The following is a 23,791-nucleotide window of genomic DNA, read 5'->3' on the forward strand; positions in this document are numbered from 1 at the left end:
GTTAATTTTTTTTGTTTTGTTTTGTTTGAGACAGGCTGCAGTGCAGTGGCACAATCTCAGCTCACTGCAACCTCTGACTCACTGGTTCAAGCGATTCTCCTGCCTCAGCCTCCCTGAGTAGCTGAGATTACAGGCACATGCCACCATGCTCAGCTAATTTTTATATTTTTAGTAGAGACGGGGTTTCACCCTGTTGGCCAGGTTGGTCTCAATCTCCTGATCTCATGATCCACCTGCCTCGGCCTACCAAAGTGCTGGGATTACAGACAATTAAAAATTTTTAAAATTAAATTAAAAATATTTGAGGAATCTTGACCTAGATAACCCCCTGAGTAAAGGTACATTTGGAAGAAGCCTGGGTGTAGAAGACAAAGGGTGGGCCCCTGGGCAATCAAACAGGAGACAGGGGGATATAGACTCCCTAATTTTTTTTTTTTTTTTTGACAGTCTTGGTCTGCTGCTCTGGCTAGAGTGCAATGGTGTGATCTCAGCTCACTGCAGCCTCCGTCTCCCAGGTTCAAGCGATTCTCCTGCCTCAGCCTCCTGAGTAGCTGGGATAACAGGTGCCCGCCACCATGCCCAGTTAATTTTTGTATTTTTAGTAGAGATGGAGTTTCACCATGTTGGCCAGGCTGGTCTTGAACTTCTGACCTCAGGTGATCTGCCTGGGATTACAGGTGTGAGCCACCATGCCCAGCCAGACTCCCTAACTTTAAAAACTCTCTTTTCTGACCTCGGGGACCCCGGACCTTTCAATGTAGTGCCAGAACACAGAAGATGGGGTTTGCAGTCTTGTTCTATGATGGTATCATTTCCAATAGACAGTTCTGTGTTTTAGTGTTTTATTCTGAGAGCAAAACAAATACAACAGCAAAGCATAATCGCCCTCTCAGGTGAAACTGACCTTTCCTCCTCACCTCTTCTCCTTCAGTAACTCTCCCCAGCCGAAAGCTGACTCCTTGGTAGACGAAGGCTGGTCAAAGTCTTCCTTCCTTATTCATTGATAAGCCATGCCCCTTTGCAGGCCTTCAGTCTAATTTGTGATTCTAACTAATGAGGGGTCTGAGGAACTTGAAGAGGCCCTTCCTATTTTCTTTTTTATTCTTGGTATCTAATAGTTGGAGAAACAGGATCTGGCCAGCTTTCTCTAGACAAAGGCTGTATGCTAGGTTTTTCATTTTCTTAGCCGAAATGATTATGGCAAATCATTTAAACAGATACAAAAAGGAGGTCTCTGTGGACAGACACCTCATAGACGAAAAGATCAGCCACAGTTCATCATTTTAGACACGTACTGCCGGAGCCAAAATAAGTATCAGGAAGGTTTCAAGTTTCTCCGGAAAAAAAAAAACTTTTCGTAACAATTCTCAAATCGACCTTAATCTCTCAACTTCCAGACACTACTCTATGATCAGTTTGTGTAACTTTATTGTTAAATGCACTTGCACAAATTATAGATTTCTTGATATGTTTAGCACACAATTGTTCCTCTGTATTTCTTCCCTCCATATTTAATGTTTTCTAAGATAGTGCTACAATGAGCTAAGGAAACATTTTTAATGAACACTGTATCAATGCAGGGACACTGACATGAACATGTTGCACTTTGCATGATGACTCCAAGTTGCACATTATGTACCTGGAAAGAGCCTTTGGTATCATCCAGACCGGCTCCACCAATCTGTGGTGCTCACATCTTCCAACACATTTTGAAATAGAAGTCGGTGGTGGAGGTGAATTCTTCAGCCTCCTGCAGGACCTGCATCCTTCACTCCGGGGAGAGGTAAAGCCACACGCTTCTTGCTGATGTTCCTACTCTCAGAGAAGGTCCTGTCTTTGGAGAAGAGCTCACTCTGGCTGGCATCTCTGGAGTAGACCACTCAGTCTCTCTTCTCAGCCCTAGCTTCACGAGATCTTTTAAAACTTTCTATTAATTTTTATTTTTACCAGCCTTAACATCTTCTTAGTTTTCCACTTTTTACTTTTAAAAAAGAAGAGAAAAATTCTAGTAAAGCTCTGATCAGTACCAATGGCAGACATGAAGCTGTTTTATAGCTTTTATAAGTTATGAATATTGTTATAACAGGAGGAACAATGATTTATTTAGTGCCTATTAGGAAACAGGTACTTTCCATATATTAATTCCAACTAATATATTAATTTTTGAAGAAGGAACATTTCATGGGTCTGAGCTTATAATAGTTATAAGACTTATAATGCGGTCTGAGCTTATAATAGTTTCCAGGTCTTTTACTGTACAATGGTACACACCTGGCTGGATCATTTTCTTTCTGTCTCATTTGAACACTCTGTGTTTAATCCTGTTTCTGATTTATGTAGGTCATTTCAAATCTTTTTTTTTTTTGAGATGGAGTCTCGCTCTGTTACCCAGGCTGGAGTGCAGTGGTGCGATCTCGGCTCACTGCAACCTCTGCCTCCTGGGTTCATGCCATTCTTCTGCCTCAGCCTCCCGAGTAGCTGGGACTACAGGTGCCCGCCACCATGCCCAGCTAATTTTTTTGTATTTTTAGTAGAGATGGGGTTTTACCGTGTTAGCCAGGATGGTCTCGATCTCCTGACCTCGTGATTCGCCCACCTTGGCCTCCCAAAGTGCTGGGATTACAGGCGTGAGCCAGTGTGCCTGGCCTCACATCTTCATTTTTTTCTTCAAGGCTACAGTTACTTTGTACAATTGAGGGTTATCTACAAATGTAGAATGGTATGTTCTCGGGATCTGACTAAAAGCCTGTGTAACTGACCCTTGACTTGAGAGTGGATTTTCAGTGGTGGTCAATGGGGACTGAGCATGCACAGTGATCCTGCCTAATTGTGGCCTTCACAGGATCTTGGAAATCTTCATTTGCTCATTATTCTTAGAATTTTTCTAGTACAGTCAACAGTCTAGCAGGATGTTGACCTGCTGCTTTTCAGGCATTATTTCAATTACTTGGTCTTCTTGGGATGGTTGTTGTCTCTAGAGAAACAATATAAGAGCTCTGGGATAGTAGCAGAATGGGACACTGGTTAAGAGCTTGGCTTCTAGGACGTGAATCTTGGGTTCAACTCTTGGCTTTGCCACTTTAAGCTAATAAATGCAGGTACATTAATTTGCCTCTTTCTGCTGGTTAAAAGGGAGTATTTCTGGATTGCTGTAAGGGTTAGAGGGGATAAAACATGTCAAGTGCCAAGAGTTGTACCTTGTTAAGTGTTCAAAACAGGTTAATTATTAGCAGGTAAAAAAGTTGTCACATAAATATTTTTATCGTGTGTGTGTGTGTGTGTGTATATATATATAAATACATAGACTGGGTGTGGTAGCTCACATCTGTAATCGCAGCACTTTGGGAGGCCAAGGTGGGCGGATCACTGGATCAGGAGTTCGAGACCAGCCTGGCCAACGTGGTGAAATCCCATCTGTACTTAAAATACAAAAATTATCTGGGCGTTGTGGTGCTTGCCTGTAATCCCAGCTACTTGGGGGCGCGGAGGCAGGAGAATCTTTTGAACCCAGGAGGCGGAGGCTATAGTGAGCTGAGATCACGCCACTGCACTCCAGCCTGGGTAACAGAGTGAGACTCCGTCTCAAAAACAAACCAGCAAGAACAACAAATATATATATATATATGTATATCCCATCATGGCAACTCCCAATCAATCCCCATCCTCTCAGAGCAACCCCAGTTCCAAATTCTATCTCTGTAGATTAGTTTTGCCTGTTTTCTTGAACTTCATATAAAGCAAATTTCACAGTATACACGCTTGTGTGTCTGGCTTCTTTCATTTAACATAAGCTTCTGTGACTGATCCATGCTATAGTGTGAGCAGTTTGTGGCTATTTGATTAGAAGTATTCTGTTGTATGAATATACCACAACTGTTTATTCACCAGTTGATGGACACTGGGGTTCACTTTTGCACTGTTATGAATCACGTAGCTATGAATATTCTTGCACGCATCTTTTTAATGAATATGTTTTTCATTTTTCCTGTATTAATGCCTACAAATGCAATGGCTAGGTCATGCAATGTGTGTTTATAAGAAACAAACAGTTTTCAAAAATTGTTACACCATTTTACACTCCTACTAGCACTGCACGAGAGTTTACATTGCTCCATATGCTTACTATGATTTAGTGGTATTGGTCTTTTTAATTTGAGCCATTCTAGTGGGTGTATAGTGGTATCTAATTGTGGCTTTCATTTGTATTTCCCTAAAGTAAATGTTATTAGTGAAAAGCACCTTTTCAACTGCTTATTGCCCAATTTGTGTATCTTCTTTTTTCTGTTCAAAGCTTTTGTCCATTTAAGAAGTTTATCATTTTGTCATTGAATTGTTAGAGTATCTTACATATTCTAGATACAAATTATTTGTCAGATACTTGTATTGCAAATATATTCTCCCGGTTTGTAGCTTGACTTTTCATTTTGATGAGCAGTTATCTTTAACTTTTAATGAAGTCCAATCCATTAGAATTTTCTTTCATGTTGTGTGGTTTTGTGACCTCCGTCAGTCATCTTTGTCTGTTTCTAGTTGTAAAGATACTGTCTTCTGTTCTCCTCTAGAAACTTTGTTGTTTTAGCATTTATATTGAGATCTATGCTCCATCTTAATTGTGTGTGGTATGAGATTCATTTTTCCCCTGAGAAGTTGCTTTGGCATCATCCGTTGAAAAGACCCAGCTTTCCCCACTGGACTGCTTCGGTGCCTTTGAGGAAAATCAGTTGACCATATCTGTGTGGATCCATTTCTAGACTACTTTTTCTATTGATTTGTCTGCCCTTATATCAGTGTCACACCGTCTTAAATTACTTCAGTTTTACAATAAGTCTTGAAGTCAGGTACTGTAAGGCCTCCAACTTTGTTGTTTTTCAAGATTATTTTGGCTACCTCCTTTGATTTCTTTTTTTTTTTTTTTTTTTTTTGAGACAGAGTCTCGCTCTGTCTCCCAGGCTAGAGGGCAGTGGCTGAATCTCAGCTCACTGCAAGCTGCGCCTCCCGGGTTCACACCATTCTCCTGCCTCAGCCTCCCGAGTAGCTGGGACTACAGGCGCCGCCACCGCGCCCGGCTAATTTTTTGTATTTTTAGTAGAGACGGGGTTTCACCGTGTTAGCCAGGATGGTCTCGATCTCCTGACCTTGTGATCCACCCACTTCAGCCTCCCAAAGTGCTGGGATTACAAGCGTGAGCCACCGCGCCCGGCCCCTCTTTTGATTTTCTATAAAGATTTTAGAATTTGTAAAACCATTTTCTACAGAAATGTCCTGCAGGCCTTTTGATCAAGATTGTGTTGAATCCATAGATCAGGATGAGAAAAATCGAGATGTCAGCACTATCAAGTTTTCCAATTCATGAACATCTCTCCATTTAGTTAGGTTTTAAATTTCTCTCATAAATGTTTTGTAACTTTCATTATACAGGTCTTACATGTCTTTGGATACATTTATTCAGTTTTTATTTTTTTTATGTCAGTTTAAATGGAATTGTTTTTTAAATCTCATTTTCCAATTGTTTATTATTGATAAATGGAAACACAATAGATTTTTGGATATTTACCTTTTTAAGCTTACTTACTGATTCTAGTAGTTGTTTAGTAGTAGTCCTTAGATTCTTAGGACATTGTTCATAAACAATAATTATTTTCAGGCTTTATGTCTACTACTTCCTTTCCTTGCCTTACTGCACTGACCAAAACCTCCAGGACAATGTTGAATAGAGGTGATAAGGGTAGATATCATTGTGGTATTCCTGATCTTAGGAGGAAGTGGTTGGAAATTCGCTATTAAATATGATGTTAGCAGTAAGTTTTTCATGTTTTTTTTTTTTTTTTTCCTGATGGCCATCATTAGATTAAATAAGTTTCCTTCTGGTCCTAGTTGGCTGAGAGTGGTTTTTTTTCTTTTTAAATCATGAATGGGTGTTCCATTTTGCCAAAAGTTTTTTCTGAATCTATTTGGAGGACCATGTGGTTTTTCTCCCTTATTCTATTCGTATAGTGGAATACATTAAGTGATTTTCTAATGGTAAACCAACCATGCATCCCTGTGATAAATCCTGCTTAGTCATAGTGAATGACATTATTTTCAAGTATCACTGAATCAGATATGCTAATATGTTGTGAAGAATTTCTGCATCAGTGTTTGTGTAAACATTGATGGGATAATGTGTGATATTTTTCTTTTCTTATAAAGTTTATGTCAGGTTTTGGTATCAGGGTTGTACTGGCCTTATACAATAAATTGGGTAGTGTTCCTTCTCCCTTTATCTTCTGAAAGTTTGTATAAGAGCATTAGTTCATTTGTTGGGTGTTCATTGATATAAATATATCTTAAGGTTTTCATAGAATTTACTAGTGACCTTTTGAGTATTATAAAACATCCTTTTTTGCCTCTTATACTCTTTGTCTTGAAGTCTATGTGGTAGCACTAATACAGTCACATCAGCTTTCTTATGCTTATTATTTACACAGTTTATCTTTTCTGTCTTCTGGCTTCAACCAACCCGTGTTTTATTTAAAGTACATATCATGTAGATAGCCAGCAGTCTTAATTTTGTAGCTGGTCTGACAATCTTTTCCTTTTAATTGGAGTTTTCAGTCCATGCTATAGTTTGGGTAGGGTTTGTCTGTATCCATCAAATCTCATGTTGGAATTTGATCCCCAGTGTGGTGGTATTGGAAGCTGGGGCCCGGAGGGTAGTGTTTGGGTCACGGGTGTGGATGCCTCAAAAATACATTAATGTCCTCCCTGAAGGTGAGTGAGTTCTCACTCTTGAGATAATAAATTAGCTCTAGAGGGGATGGAAGAGTTCCTGGAAGAGTAGGTTGTTACAAAGCCAGATCATCTCTTAGGTTTCTCTGTTTGCACCTGCCCACTGCCCCTTTGCCCTTCTCTACCATGTTTTGATGCAGCACAAAAGCCGTCACCAGAAGCCAAGCAGATGCTGGTGCCCTGCTTCCCATACAGCCTGTAGAACTGTGAGCTAAGGATGCTTCTTTTCTTCATAAACCACCCAGGCTCAGGTATTCTGTAATAGCAACACTAAACGGACTATGACAGTCCATTTGTATTTAATGCAGCTACTAACATGACTGGGTTCAGGTTTACTATTTTTCAATCTCTTTTCTATTGATACCTTCTGTTTTTCATTTCTGGTTTTTTTCCTGCCATCTTTTATGTTAATCCATTTTTTAGTATTTTATTTTAATTCCTGCAAAGACTTCTTAGCTCTGCTGCTTTTGGATATTTGTTTTTAGTGGTTTCTCTGGTTATCATACCATGCATCTTTATCTTATTCCCAGTCTACTTAGATTTAATATCATATCACTTCACATAAAATGTAAAAACCTTGCAGACGTGTAAAATTCCACTTGCTTTCCCTTACTGTTTGTGCTATTTTGTTATATATTTTACATCTGCATACATCACAAATCTCACAAAATAATATTTTGATTCTTACGTTAATTTAAAAAAATTTACCCATATATTTATTATTTCCTATAAATATTTTCTTCTCTTAGGTTTGAGCTTCCATCTCATATTATTACCCTTTGGTCTGACAAATTTTCTTTGTCAATTTACTGTAATGTAGGCCTACTGGAAATGGATTCTCTCATATTTTGTACATCCTAATATGTCTTTATTTTACTGTCAATTCTGAAGGATATTTTTGCTTATTTAGAATTCTGGGCCGGGTGCAGTGGCTCATGCCTGTAACCCCAGCACTTTGGGAGGCCAAGGTGGGCGGATCATGAGATCAGGAGATTGAGATCATCCTGGCCAACATGGTGAAACCCTGTCTCTATTAAAAATACAAAAATTAGCTAGGTGTGGTGGCGGGCACCTGTAGTCCCAGCTACTCAGGAGGCTGAGGCAGGACAATTGCTTGAGCCCGGGAGGCTGAGGTTGCAGTAAGCCGAGAGAGCACCACTGCAGTCCAGCCTGGGGACACAGTGAGACTCTGTCTCAAAAAAGAAAAAAAAAAAAAAAAAAAAGGAGAAAAAAAAAGAATTCTGGCTTGATAATTCTTCCTTTTTCTCTTTTTGTCTTTCAGCATCTTAAAGATGCCATTGTGCTGTATTACAGCCTCCATATTTGTGATGAGAATTCTTCAGTTAATTGTATCTGTGTTCCCCTGTGTATAAGACTGTTTTTCTCTGACTGTCTTAAAGATTTTATTTTTCTGTTTAGTTTTCCATAATGTTCCATGGTGTAGTTTTATTTGTTTATCTTGCTTGCAGCTTGCTGAGCTTCTTGAATCTATAATGTTTTCATCCTATTTGGGAAGTTTTCAGCTATTATTCCTTCAGATATTTTTTCGGGTCTATTTTGTCTCTCCTCTCCTCCTGGCACCACAATGCATGTATATCAGACTACTTGATATTATCTTATAATTCACTGAGGTTTGATTGCTTTTTAATCTTTATTCTGATTTTCACATTGAACAATTCTTATTGATATGAGTTTAAGTTTTGTCTTTTCTACGCTTCATTTATTCCAAATGTTACATTTTTCAGTTCCAGAGTTTTCATTTGGTTATTCTTAGATTGGTTTCCATCACCCTGCTGAGATTCTCCTTCTTTTCAGTCATGATGACTATGTTTTCCTTTACATCCTCGGACATATTATAGTAGTTGCTTTATAATTCTTGTCTGAAAATTCTAACATCTAGGTCATCTCAGGGTCTATTACAGTGGCTATTTTTTCTCTTGATTATGGGTCATATTTTCCTACTCATATGTCTTTTAAGTTTTGGTTAATGAACACTGTAAATTTTGTTTTAGAGATCCTAAACTCTCTTTTCTTCTTTTAAACAGTGTTGATTGTTTTTTATTCTATCAGGCAATAAAACCTTTAGCTGATTAGCTTGAGCTTTTGGATATTTAGTGTTATACTTTGTTAGGAAGGATCTGTTTTGGTTTTGCCCTTAATGTTAGGGTGACTCCTTTACTCTGAAAGCACATTCCCCTTCTGGGGTTTCAATAGAAAATCTGAGGCATTTACCAAGCCCCTCTAACTTGGGTAGGATTCAGATTCTGAACTTTGTAGGCAGTAGCTGTAGGCAGTAGGCAGCAGCTGAAATCTCTGCTCAGCATTTTTGGCTTTCTAGTAATTGTTTTCCACTAGGCTCACTGGCATATTCCCCACACATATGCAGTTTAGGGGTTATTCAAGGATTGATGGAAATTTATATACAGAAGGGAGGGCTCTTTTCTTTATGGCTCTTTTCTTTCTGTGACTTACTCAATTCCCAGCCACTCTGGCAGCCCTGAACTCTATCCCCTGACACCTCAAGCCATTACAGTTCTGGCTTTCTCCTTGAGTTCTAATTGTTCTTTGTGGACTGGGGCATGCCCTCATGGGAGAAGCTATATAAACGTAGTTCTCACTCAGTCCAGTGACCCTCTTTCAAGGATCAAATTTCCTACATTCTCTGCCTTCTTTTAGTTAGACTACAAATAGTTACTTTTAACAAAAGTATTTTGTCCAGAGTTGATAACAGCTATCTGCCAGACAGTTAGTCCAAGATAAGTTCTTCCATCATTAATATAACTAGGAGTCTGTCACTGACATTTTAATTTGTGCTTTTGTGTGTGTGTACATGTTAACATTAAATCACTCCTTTCATCATCCTGAACGCTCATAGGATCACTAAATAATACATATTGATGGGTTACTCAGGTGTTGTCCAGACTGTGTTGTACTGCCAGGCATTGACCATCTGAAACCAATCATGATAGATCTCCTGTTTTTAAAGGAGGCCATGAAGAAAGATGCTTCCTTAGGAAATAAGCTCTTCTGTTTGGAGACTCCCAACCTTGGATTACAATTTAAGCCCATATAATGGCTTTAGTGACTCAGGGTCACAGAGTTATACAGACAGAGGGATGTACAGGCACCTTGCTGAAGCCACACAGGTTCCACAACACCATGAATATGAAAGAGGCATCTTTCCTAGTGCCCCATACTTGCTAGCCCCATTTTCTTTGCTCTGCTCCACTCCTTCAACTGCCATGGAGCCCATCATGTTTCATGTTTTACTTAGGCTGTCTCCTCTTTTCCCATTTTCATAAATCTGTGTACCCCTGGTTCTGTTTACCTGACTCCTGAATCATTCTGATTACTCTGCCCCTTAATGTTATGGGCCAAACTATTACTTCCCAAAATTCATATGTTGAAACCCTAACTTCCAGTGCCTCAGAATGTGACTTTATTTAGAGACAGGGTCTTTACAGAGGTAATGAAGTTACAATGAGGTCATTAGGGTGGGCCCTAATCCAATATGAATGCTGACCTTATATAAACGGACACAGAGATAGACATGCACAGAGAGACAGCGTGAGGACACGTCGGGAGGTGACAGTCAACTACAAGCGAAGAGAGGCCTGGGACAACTCCTCTCTTTACATCTCCCAGAAGCAACCAACCCTGCTGACACCCTGACTGGGACTTCCAGCCTCCAGAACCATGAGAAAATACATTTCTGTTACTTTGCCGCCTACTTGCGGCAAAGTACTTTGTTCTGGCAGCCCTACCAAACTAACATGCTTCCCACTTAACAAATCCTCTGCTCCCAATTTTCCTACTTATTGTGACTCATGGTCTTAGTTTGTCTCTTGAGACCCACACCCACCTTAGTATGGAAAACGGGCAAAAATCAGAAGGTTTATGCTCTAACTCCTCACTTAAGTGGAATGACCCTTTTTTTTTTTTTTTTGAGATGGAGTCTCTGTTGCCCAGGCTGGAGTGCAGTGGGGCAATCTTGGCTCACTGCAACCTCTGCCTCCCAGGTTCAAGTGATTTTCCTGCCTCAGCCTCCCCAGTAGCTGGGATTGCAGGCACGTGCCACCACACTCAGCTAATTTTTGTATTTTTAGTAGAGATGGGGTTTCGCCATGTTGGCCAGGCTGGTTTCAAACTTCTGACTTCAGGTGATCCACCCGCCCCGGCCTCCAAAGTGCTGGGATTATGGGTGTGAGACACCGCACCTGGCCTGGAGTGACCTTTCTGATCCTCAGATTCCTTATCTGTAATATGCGGATATTATCTCTATCCTACCTACCTAAAGAAGCTCAGATAGATGCTGCACATAAGAATGTAAAATGCTACACAAATCGAAGGCATCTTGAATCTTTTTATCCGTAACATACTGCACCTCATACCAATTATAACAGAACCTCTCTTAGAGGTCTCTTGTGCAGTTGCAAGTTCAGAATTCTCCACTTTTAGGAGAGATGCTTGCAACCTGTTATTTCTAGTTTAAGAGGCAGGTGCCTAAGAAACTGCTTTGCTCAAAGAGGCAGGAATATGGGGTGATGCTTCAAGCTCCCATTGTTTTTATATTTCCAGAGGGTTTAAAAGTAATTCCTCAGACAACTTATATATATTTTTTCTTTTTTTTTTGAGATGGAGTCTTCCTCTGTCGCCCAGGCTGGAGTGCAGTGGCATGATCTCTGCTCACTGCAACCTCCACCTCCCGGGTTCAAGTGATTCTCCTGCCTCAGCCTCCTGAGTAGCTGAGATTACAGGTGTGTGCCACCACACCCAGCTAATATATATATATATTTTTTGTATTTTTAGTGGAGACAGGGTTTCAGCATGTTGGCCAGGCTGGTTTTGATCTCCTGACCTCGTGATCTGCCTGCTTTGGCCTCTCAAAGGGCTGGGATTACAGGCGTGAGCCACTATGCCTGGCCAATATACCTACTTTCATAGATATGATAAGAAATAAGGTACGGAGTAAAGCAAACCAATGCTTTTAGGGAATAAACTTTTTATTTTTTTCATTTATTATTTTTGAGACAGAGTCTTACTCCGTCACTCAGGCTGGAGTGCAGTGGCATGATCTTGGGTTTAAGCCATTCTTGTGTCTCAGCCTCCCGAGTAGCTGGGATTACAGGTGTGTGCCACCACGCCTGGTTAATTTTTGTATTTTTAGTAGAGACGAGGTTTTGCCATGTTGGCCAGGCTGGTCTCAAACTCCTGGCCTCAAGTGATCCACTTGCCTCGGCCTCCCAAAGTGTTGAGATTACAGGTGTGAGCCATTGAGACTGGCTGGGAATGGACTTTTTAGAAATACGTGCGGGAAGGAGAACTTTAAAAGCACATCCAACTGTCCTAACCAAATGGGTGCCTACTGAATGTGATTTTAAAATATGTAAAATTAAACGTAGGATGCTAGTCACTTTCCAACATACTTTTTTTTTTTTTTTTTTTGGAGACGGAGTCTCGCTCTGCTGTCCAGGCTGGAGTGCAGTGGCGCAATCTCAGCTCACTGCAAGCTCCACCTCCTGGGTTCACGCCATTCTCCTGCCTCAGCCTCCCGAGTAGCTGAGACTACAGGTGCCCGCCGCATCACCCGGCTAGTTTTTTGGTTTTTTTTTTTAGTAGAGATGGGGTTTCACCGTGTTAGCCAGGATGGTCTCGATCTCCTGACCTCGTGATCCGCCCGTCTTGGCCTCCCAAAGTGCTGGGATTACAGGCTTGAGCCACCGCGCCCGGCCCCAACATACTTTTTACATTCTTTGTCAGTCTTTAAAATAATTTCATTATTGAGAATTTGAAAAAAAGTTTCTATAATTAAAACTTTTATAAAATAATTTATTAAAAAATACAACTTCCCCCAAATAGCTTACATTCTGATTGCATGAATTTTTATGCAGTTTCTAATGTTACTCAAAAGAACAGAATTTCCAATGATTCTACCCTTTTCAGTTCTCTAGAATGCCTCCAGATGGCATTAAAAGCCTTTCCCATTATATTTCACAACACACAAAAATTAAAAATTAGTAATATTTTAACCATTTAAGACCAGTCACATTCATTATATCATCTCAAAGCAGGACAATGGAACTATTTAGAACTTTTAGGGAAGTATCTTAAGAAAGACAAACATATATTCATATCTCTTATGAAATACACACCTCTCCTATTTAAGCCAAAGGATCTTTCTAGACCAAGACACAGATTTTGGGCAAAATAAGACACTCAATATTTTACTACAAACTGATTTCCAATCAATAGCACTTAAAAAATGCTTAGTAATAAGAACACTGATCCCCATACAGATAAATTCACAAAGCCTGTCTTATAATAAGAAAACACATGCCACTGCTCATAAGTGATAAAAATAAAGATTTTTAAGGAGCAAACCTGTTACTGACTCTTACGGAGCTAAAATAAAGTCACGTGTTAGCTCATGAATTTTTTAATGTAAATGTTGGTACATCAATTTGGCATCAAATTAATCAGTAAAAATACATTTGGATTCCTTGAATATTGAGAAGAAACAGACAAAACACAGAGTGAGGAGCACATGTTTTATAAGGGCCTTTTCTTACGTTTTTAAAACTGCTTTTGTTAATTCAAAAAAATAAACTCTGGAGATTCCATAGATATCGATAATTGTACTTTTCACATAATTCCAAGGTGAGGTTGCAGATGGCAAGCTTCTGAAACGACCCTGTTACTGCACAGCTGTGTGGGACAGTACACCTCCCAGTTAAAGTGTGAAAAGTTCTGTAATTCTTAAGACGATGCTGAAAGTCTCCAACCAAATCCCCCCAGCACACGTGCTCAAATCTCATTACATTTCTACTTCATAAAGAGAAGCATCTGCATTTTTCAAGATTCCTCTTACTCTGCTAAAGCATAAAAAAGCCCTCAAAATGCATCTGCACCCAAAGCATTTAAAAAGACATTATCATGAGAAAAGAGAACCATGGGCTTCCTTCCATCACCATTATTACTATTACAAGATACTCGCACTATCTCATTTTATGAGGCATATTTAAGAACAGGCATCTCTGATAGAAAAACGAAAGAGACTTACGATGTATTCGATGTGCCATTGTCTGGACTCTCTGGCTCTGCATCACCTTTCTCTTAAAAAGGAAGCAGAAAAAAATACCGACATATGAGTCTTACAGTCTTTAAGATTTAAGAGAGATTAAATATATTTCCATGCTCCTATTAACAATCTTTCAAAATGTGTAGCAGGAGGCTTTTAAAACATCTTTTATTGTCTGAGAACCGGATTTGCAAAATAATTTCTTCTCTGCAATAGAATTGCCCAGGCACAGATCTGTGAGTAGGTACTGAGGAGCTATTTGCAAACAACCAGAGGCTTGCAGTGGAGACCTTGCCAGAAGATGAATATCTTACAGATGGAACCTGTTTCCTTCCACTTCACTTTATAGAAAATTTCAGGAAATAAACCCATTGGCATTCTATATCCAAGGCACTTTGAACTTTGATTGCTTCTGCTAACACAAGCCAAACCAGGTCAGGCTGAATCAGGACTTGGAGGAAAGAAGTTTTTTTTTGTTTTTTTTTTTTGAGACAAAGTCTCACTCTGTTGTCCAGGCTGGAGTGCAGTGGCACAATCTTGGCTGGCTGCAACCTCCACCTACCAGGTGCAAGCAATTCTCCTGTCTCAGCCTTCCGAGTAGCTGGGACTACAGGCACCTGCCACCACACTTGGCTAATTTTTGTATTTTTTGTAGAGACGGGGTTTCACCATGTTGGCCAGGCTGGTCTTGAACTGACCTCAAGTGATCTGCCCACCTCCGCCTCTCAAAGTGTTGGAATTACAGGCGTGAGCCCCTCGTCCGGCCAGGAGGAGGGAGTTTTTACAGAACACTGAGGTTGCACTGTAGGTCCCAAGATCCTCCTTTCTTATACCCCATGGAGAGCCCTGCTGGCAGGTTTTGGGGCCCAAAGCTTAAAGCAGAATGAGATGTAAACCAGAAATCCTTTCTGACCATCCGAAAGGCTAGTTAAGGAAACGCTTCTGTGGGCTGTGATCATTGAGGAATTAACAAGTAGTATGTAGTTGGAGGAGCTTGGAACCAGTTCACTTCTTGTAGTTTGCGGTAGGTTTAATGTAATTCCCAATCCTTAATCAATTGGTGGTTAGAACCATGCATCCTCATTTTGTAAGGAGTTTCTTTGTATTTCCTTGAGGCTTGGAGATGGAAGAAGTCACTGATAACTGAGACTGTGGGCTCGTGTGTTTCCTGATGGTTGTGCAGAGCTAGTACACACCAGAGAAGGCTGTGAGTTGCAAGAAATAGGTCTGTGGTAGTAACTTGCTTTGCTGTGCTCTTTCAAGTCAGGCCCGGAGAGCTCTAGAATCCCTTGGTCTACTGCTCAGGTCCTCGGGCCCACACATTGTACCATACCCCTTTTGTCAGTTGTCAACATTAGCTTGTGTTCACCTAGTCCCAGGAATGACTCCCTAAATTACATAATGAACACATCCCAAAGGTACTGCCCAAACTGAACTCAAAAGCAAACTTTGTATTTCCTTCTCTTTTTCTTATAGGAATAAACAGTTGTGAGAAAAAGAAGATACAGTTTCTACAGTTCGTACATCTATCTCAGACATTTATCCAGTGCCAGAACAGCTATGAGCGACTTTGGCTAAAAGCTGGTCAGACGAGGGGAAAAACAAAAAAGTCACAAAATCTATTTTAACTGCCTTGATAACAAACATTGATTAGACAGGGCCTCAATACATATAAAACCATGTTGGAATAAAGTCTAAAGTAGCAAATTAATAAACTTGCTTTACAGCTCCTTCTTGTGTATTTTCTTTTGTCTTCCAGGCAAGGTCTGTGGTGCACTCATTTAGGAGGCTAGTAAGACCTGTTCAACTGGCTTCAGTGCTGGAAAATAATTTAGTACTTTGCAGAAACATTTTTTCCATGGACTAACCACAATCCCTCCTGTAATCCTGAAGCAGAGAGTTATAACACCTGCATTATATAAGACAAAACTAAATGGAAGTACATTTTTTTCCTCAAATATATGGATCCTTTTCCTCAACCTCCTTTAATTCGGTGAAATTGGTTACTTTCCCCAGTCTCTAGCCTCCAGTAGTCACCACATCCCATCTTAATGAAGAATGTAAAACAGCAGACTTGGAAGCAGCAGGCAATGGTAAAATTCCCAAAGAATTTATGTCAGAAAACAGGAAACTGAAAATAAAAACGAAGGCACTGTTTGGATGTTTGAAGAAATATGTTTCGCCTTGACCAACAATGCTGCCCAAGTCTTGGGCTGGCTTCAGCACAGGGACAGACGCGCAGCTGATTATCTTTGCTCTTAGTAGCACTTATGTTGTGGCAACAGGGCAAACAGAATAGGTTCTGGCAAATAGGAAGGATGTAGTGGGGCCAAACAGGACATGGCGAACAGTCTGAGAGGGAGTGTTCTCAGCAACTTCAGTGCTGATAATGAATTTGCCTTTTGTTGGGGGGGGGGGGGGGGAAGTAAGCTGGTCAGGAATGAGATGGAGTTAAAACTATTTTTGTCCTTCAGAAAGAATAAAACACAAAATTTCCCCCAACATCTTGAAATTTTACGTGATGCAATTTCTGAAGTTAACTTGAAATGTTTAAGTGCATACACCATTGAGAATTATTTTCTCTTTATTAGGACCCAAGGGAAAATCATGAATGTAATGGAACATTCTAGAACATTAGTACCATTTTTGTTTTTTTTTCAGTTGGGTGCACAGGAGATGTTTCTCGTCCCGCCCCACCATCCAAAGAGCGTTCTCCAGGGTCCTCCTGTTTGTGTCAGCTGTTTTCATGATGGATACCACACTGGTCTCTTTGGGAGGGAACCTGCATCGGTCACTAATAAGCTGGGTGTAGTGAAGCCATTTTACATGTGTAAATACAATTACAGAGAGGAAGAGGGGAAAAAAATGAGCCACAGAAAGAACTATATAAGCATATGTATATGTATGTATGTAAATATATGTAAAATCTTTGCATCTATATGTATTATACACTTTCAATTTGACAGTCCATATTTGTCTGACTGGGCCTTCCACATTGCCTAACATATACTAGGTGCTCAGTATGTGTCTCCTGTTCCGACGATCTGTCACTAATAAGAATCCCACGCTGCAGTGGGGAAAGATGCGTAAGGTACCCTCGCCAGTGAAATGGAATATACAGTTTGAGGCATGAAACAGCTTGCTGACTCCAGTAGGTCACTTAAAAAAATTGTAACAGTTACCTTTTTAACTCAATGTACAGAGGACTTCTCTGTGGGGTGCTGTTGGGAGCATAAAGATAAATAATGTGGAATTCATGCTCTTTAAACATTTAAATGGACTGCACTGCTGGAGCATCTTGCTTTCCATCAATAGTGTCATACAGGGACTAAATATGTTTTTTGAAAAGGAAATCAGAACAATCCTGCATTAGACTGAATTCTGCAGAGGGAAGTTTTGCTATAACGCAACTTTTTTTGTTTTGTTTTGTTTTTGAGACGAAGTCTCACTCTGTCTCCCAGGCTGGAGTGCAATGGTGCACTCTCTTCACTGCAACTTCTGCCTCCTGGGTTCAAGTGATTCTCCTGCCTCAGCCTCCCGGGTAGCTGGGACTACAGGTGCCTGCCACCATGCCCGGCTAATGTTTGTATTTTTAGTAGAGACGAGGTTTCACCATATTGGCCAGGCTGGTCTCCAACTCCTGACCTTGTGATCTGTCTGCCTCAGCCTCCCAAAGTGCTGAGATTACAGGTGTGAGCCACCATGCCCGGCCATATGCTGCAATGTTTCTACATAGTTATATTAAAAGCAATCCATGTTTATGGTTTTAAAAAAATGAACAGAAAAGAAACGGTAATGACTTTGCTTGCTTTTTTAAAAAAAATTCTGTTAGCCCTTCAATCATTAGTCTAAGTGACGAGTTTTTCCTTTTTTGAGATGGGGTCTCACTCTGGTGTCCAGGCTGGAGTGCAGTGGTGTGATCTCGGCTTACTGCAATCTCTGCCTCCCGGGTGATCTCACATGATTTTCCTGCCTCAGCCTCCTGAGTAGCAGGGATAATAGGTACATGCCATCATGCCTTGCTAATTTTTGTATTTTTAGTAGAGACGGGGTTTCACCATGTTGGCCAGGCTGCTCTCAAACTCCTGGCCTCAAGTAATCCACCCTCTTTGGCTTCCCAAAGTGCTGGGATTACAGGTGTGAGCTACCGTGCCCAGCCAATGTGTTTTTATTTCTAGATGTACCAACTTTAGATGGAGGTCAGGTATTTAATATTCTCCCCCCCCCCCCCCGCTTATAATTTTCATTAGTTCTGTTATTACTTTTAGTGCCTCTAGTGGGCATTTGTAACTTTAAATATATTTAATCTTATTTCTCTTGATTCACCTTCTGACATTATCTTTTCTGAAACTCATCCATCTATCCTTCCCTCCCACCTCCCTGTCACAGCTGTATCTTTCCTTTTATACCAAGATTTAAAATATTTATATCCTGTTCAGTAATTATTGAGTCATCTTCCTTAATATTAATTTAGTTAATAATTTAATTTTTGGTCTTGCCTATAGGTCAAGTAAAAAATTGTAAGCCAATAATGAGAATTTGCATTATTGTGACAATATAAATATTAGTCACTAAAGAACAAAGCAGCCTGAGTAGACCTGAACAGAAGGGAATGTCACTAAGGTGAAATGAGTGCAAATGCTCCCGACATTTATGTTAAATGAATTCTCATTGTTATGTTCCGCCACGTCACAGGTTTGTCTCAAGTTAAGGTTATGTTCTCCCTAAAATAGTGTTATATAGAGTACACATTTAGTGAACATAAAATGTATATTTACATGAAATGTACATAGACACTTTCAAAGCAGTAAAATGAAGGAACTGTGAAAACACCTTCCAGGCCAGGGATGGAACATCATCAAACGTGCCTTCACTGGCTTCCATCTCTTCCCGCCCTTCCCACCAGCTACTGGTAAAACAATTGTGGCTGGGCACGGTGGCTCAGGCCTGTAATTCCAGCACTTTGGGAGGCCGAGGCAGGTGGATCACGAGGTCAGGAGATCGAGACCATCTTGGCTAACATGGTGAAACCCCGTCTCTACCAAAAATACAAAAAAAAAAAAATCACCCAGGCATGGTGGCGGTCACCTGTAGTCCCAGCTGCTTGAGAGGCTGAGGCAGGAGAATGGCATGAACCAGGGAGGCAGAGCTTGCAGTGAGCCGAGACCGCACCACTGCACACCAGCCTGGGCGACAGAGTGAGACTCCGTCTCAAAAAAAAAAAAAAAAAAAAAAAAAAAAGAATTTTGTGTCAATTATTCTCTTTGTTTTCTGGAGAGTTTTTGTTTTTGTTTTTTTTTTCTTTTTAACCACCTATGTGTGTATTAATAAATTAACTCTTTTTTGGTCACTGCTGTTTCTAAACTTCATACAACTCTAACCATACCTGGGCATTCTTCTGAGACTCACTTCTAGCATGCAGCGTTATGAATTTTAGATTTAGTCATCATACTGCATGTAGCTACAGTTTGTTCATCCTCACTGCTGTGCAATACTTTGTTGTATAAATATACCAGAGTTTCTTATTTGTTCTTCTCCTGATGGACATTTAGATTTTTTCCATTATGAACAACAGAACAGAAAACATTCATGAACACGCTTCCTCATGCACATGTTAGGAGTTCTGGGCCTTAAGACTTCCATATGGCCAACTGGAGCAGGGAATCCAAAACTGATTTCCAAATTAACACTCCCCAGACAGCACATGAGACTTGCAACTGATTCACCTCCACACCAACACTCGTTATGATCAAGGTTTTAAAGGTTTTTCTAATTTAACAACGTCGAATAACATTTTGTTGTGTTGTTTGCATTTCTCTGAGCACTAATGAGGTAAACATTTTGTGCTTGCTCTTCTGTGTCGTATCTTAAAAATTATTTTTTAGTATTAATTTCTTATTCATAGAAACATTTTATTGTCTCAATAAGAAGCATACATATAGTCATGTGTGTATGTGTGTATAACTTTTCAATATACAGATAAAACTTGGCTGGTGTGGTGGCTCAGGCCTGTAATCCCAGCACTTTGGGAAGCCGAGGCGGGCAGATCACGAGGTCAGGAGATGGAGACTATCCTGGCTAACACAGTGAAACCCCATCTCTACTAAAAATGCAAAAACAAACCCCCCCAAAAATTAGCCAGGCGTGGTGGCAGGTGTCTTGTAGTCTCAGCTACTAGAAAGGCTGATACTAGAAAGGCTGAGACATGAGAATCATTTGAACCCAGGAGGCGGAGGTTGCAGTGAGCCGAGATTGGGCCACTGCACTCCAGCCTGGGCAACAGAGCGAGACTCCGTCTCAAAAACAAAAAAAACAAAAAAACTTTTCCCAGTGTTAGCCTTTTTACCTTCTCTATTATCTTTGGATAATGTTAAGTTCTTAATTTTAATGTACTCAAATTTACAGATCATTTTCTTTATTTGACACTTTTTGTGATTTAAGAAAAACATCAGAAAAATGTTTTACCCTCTCTTCTAAAAGCATATACTTTTACTGATCTTTAAAAAACACCTGCATTAGTTTTTGTATATGGTGTGGGGTAGGACCTAGTTTCGTTTTTCTCCCTAGAAATAACCAGTTATTATGGTACTCGAAGTCCATTCTTTCTCCATTGATCTACATCATCATCTCTGCCATGAGTCCAGTTTTCAAACACCTGTGAATCTGCTTCCGGGTCTCTATGCAATCGCTTTCATTGCTCAATTTGTCTATTACCGCCCTCATTACTAAGCTTTAATATGTATTTTTAAAATATTGGTAAGGCAAAGCTCCAACCTTGCTCTTCAGGAACATCTGAGCTATTCCTAGCTCTTTGTTCTATTGTATAAATTTAAGTATCATCAGTTTGTCAATTTCCACATACACACAAGTTGGAAATTTGATTGGAGCTATACTAAATCTACAGATACTTGGAGAGAACTTGTATCTTTACAACATTGCATCTTCCAATTCACGTACTTGGTATTAGGCATCTCCACTTACTTTGACCTTTCTTAACATATTTCAGTAGTTGGTTAAGTTTCTCCATAGAGGTCTTAACACATCTTTTGACAGGGTTATTGCTTGGTAAGTTATATTTTTATGCTAATGTTAAAAGTTGTTTTAAACTATAGTTGTCAGTTGTTAGTGTAGGGAAATGAAATTGTGTATACAGAAATCTTGCTAAATTTTCTTATTAATCCTAATAGTCTGTAGATTCTTTTGAGTTTTCCGCATAGACAAGATAATTTGAGAAAATGAATTTTTTTCTCCTTTCTAACAGATACTTTTTTGTCTTAGTTTATTGCCTCGACCAAGGATATCCAGGATAATGTTGCATAAAAGTGGAACTCATGTCTTGTTCCTCATCTTGAGGGGAATGCTGCAAATGTTTCAACACTAAATAGGATGGTTGTTTTGAGTTTTTTTGGCAGATACTGTTATTGTGTTAATGAAGTGGGCTTCTGTTCCTGATTTGCTATTTTTCCTTTAAATCATGTATAGTGAATTTTATCAAATGGTTTTTCTTAACTTATTGAAACAATCATATTTTTCTCCTTTAATATTTTAATATAATTAATCATGTTAATATTATAAAAAGAATCTAATTTTGAATTCCTAAAATAAATATAATTTCTTAACTATGAGTTATATTTTAAAATATATTTTGCACTTTGCTGGATGGAATTCACAAATATTTGACCTAGAATTTTTACATTTATGATCATGAATGATACCTGTAAATTCTTTTTCTTGTATTGGCTTCTCAAGTTTTGATATCAAGGTTATACTGCCTTGACAGAATGAGTTGAGAACCGCTGGCTTTTTCTAACTATCTGAAGAAGGGTGTAGGTTTGGAATTACCTCTTCCTGTGAGTTCGGTAGAATCCCTGGTAAAAATGTCTAGCCTTGAAATTGTGTGTGTGGAATGATTTTTAAAAAATTACTGGGCCAATTGTTAAAATGGTTATAAGATTATTCAGGTTCTATTTATATGTAAATTTCATCTAAAACATCTACATATATACATATAATGCCTGAAGAATCATTTTAATCACAGTCATTTCATCTAGTTTTGAAAAAATTTTGGCACAATTTTGCTCATATTTTTGTTTTTGATCTGCATCACGTTTTTTCCCTTTTTGATTCCTAATATTATTTATTTGTGCCTTTTCTCTTTTTGTCCTGACCAATCTCTCTGAAAAGTGTGTCAACTGTATTATATCTTCAATGAATACACTTTTGGCTCCATTGACATTTAAAATTTTATCTTTGCTATTTTACTAATTTCTGCTTTTGTCTTTGTTTTGTAAATCTCTTTTCCATTTGTTTTGGGTTTATTTTCTCTTATTTCAGCTCTTAAGATGGATGCTGCTTAGTTCATTAATTTTTTTTTTTTTTTGAGACAGAGTCTCGCTCTGTCACCTAGGCTGGAGTGCAGTGGCCGGATCTCAACTCACTGCAATCTCCGCCTTTCGGGTTCACGCCATTCTCCTGCCTCAGCCTCCCAAGTAGCTGGGACTATAGGCACCCGCCACCACTCCCGGCTAGTTTTTTTTTTTTTGTATTTTTTTTTTAGAGACAGGGTTTCACCAGGTTAGCCAGGATGGTCTCGATCTCCTGACGTTGTGATCTGCCCATCTCGGCCTCCCAAAGTGCTGGGATTACAGGCTTGAGCCACTGCGCCCAGCCAATTTTTTTTGTTTTCTAGTATGAGGCATTTCTTTATTTGTTTAGAGACGAAGTCTCACTCTGTCATCCAGGCTGGAGTGCAGTGGTGGGATCTTGGCTCACTGCAACATCCGCCTCCCAAGCTCAAGCGATTCTCCTGTCTCAGTCTCCCGAGGAGCTGGGACTACAGGTGCCCGCCACCACACCCAACTAAATTTTGTATTTTCAGTAGAGACGGGGTTTCACCATGTTGGCCAGGCTGGTCTCGAATTCTTGACTTCAACTGATCTGCCCACCTCAGCCTCCCAAAGTGCTGGGATTACAGGCATGAGCCACTGCACCCGGCTTCTAGTATGAGTATTTTAGAGGGAAAGCTGCAATTTTCCCTCTAATTTAGTTTCTTCCTCCAGTTTTAATATTAGGTATTTCTATTACCTTTCAGTCCCAAATATTTACTAATATCTGAAGTGATTCTTAATTTCTAAACATGTATTTTCCCTACTAGTCATATTTTCATTATCAATTTCTAATTTAATCATATTGTGGTTGGAGACCATGGTCAATATAATATTTATATCTTTAAAAATTTGTTGAAACTTGCTTTATGGTCCAGTAGTTGTCGATTTTCATAAGTGTTCCCTGTCTGCTTGAAAATATTGCATATTCTGCAGCTGTTGGGTAATATACTCTCTCTCATTGTGTTGTTTGAATCTTATGTATCCTTACCATTTTTTCTGTTTGTATGATGCAACAGTTACGAATTTATGTTTACATCTCCCATTAAGATAATACATTTCTCCATGTAATTTAGTGATTTTTACTTTTAAAAATTTGAAGCTATGTTATTTGGAATTTACATATATCCAATTATTTTGTCCATATGGTAAGTCGTACCTTGGGTAGTGACCCTTTTTAACTATAGTAATGCTTTTTGCTTAAAGTTTATTTTTCTGGTATAAGAATACATATATCATCTTCTTTTTCATCAGTATTTGGTTGGCATATATTTTCCTATCCTTTTTCCTTTCAAATTTTCTGAATCTTTAACTTCTAAATGTGTCATTCTAATAGCACAGAGCCACAGTTTTATTTTTTAATCCATTTGGCCATTATTTGTTACTGAATCATTGTATCTAATCTATTTGTTTAAATTACTGATTTTTTATTTATTCATTTTTTTTTTGAGACAGAGTCTCGCTCTGTTGCCCAGGCTGGAGTGCAGTGGTGCAATCTCGGCTCACTGCAACCTCTGCCTCCTGGGTTCAAGCGAGTCTCCTGCCTCAGCCTCCTCAGTAG

The 23,791-nt window shown here is 39.4% G+C and overlaps 1 protein-coding gene across 3 annotated transcripts in view; it reads right to left on the reverse strand.

Moving 5' to 3' along the window:
• AFF3 (ALF transcription elongation factor 3) overlaps window positions 1-23,791 on the reverse strand; it is a 620,869-nt gene that overhangs the window by 181,380 nt on the left and 415,698 nt on the right. For all 3 annotated transcript variants that reach the window (XM_008008177.3, XM_038004212.2, XM_038004211.2), the window contains one exon: window positions 13,829-13,880. In XM_008008177.3, coding sequence (XP_008006368.2) covers window positions 13,829-13,880 — 52 coding nt within the window. The remainder of the gene's footprint in view (window positions 1-13,828; window positions 13,881-23,791) is intronic.

Source organism: Chlorocebus sabaeus, chromosome 14, assembly GCF_047675955.1.
Source record: "Chlorocebus sabaeus isolate Y175 chromosome 14, mChlSab1.0.hap1, whole genome shotgun sequence".
Taxonomy (NCBI): domain Eukaryota; kingdom Metazoa; phylum Chordata; class Mammalia; order Primates; family Cercopithecidae; genus Chlorocebus; species Chlorocebus sabaeus.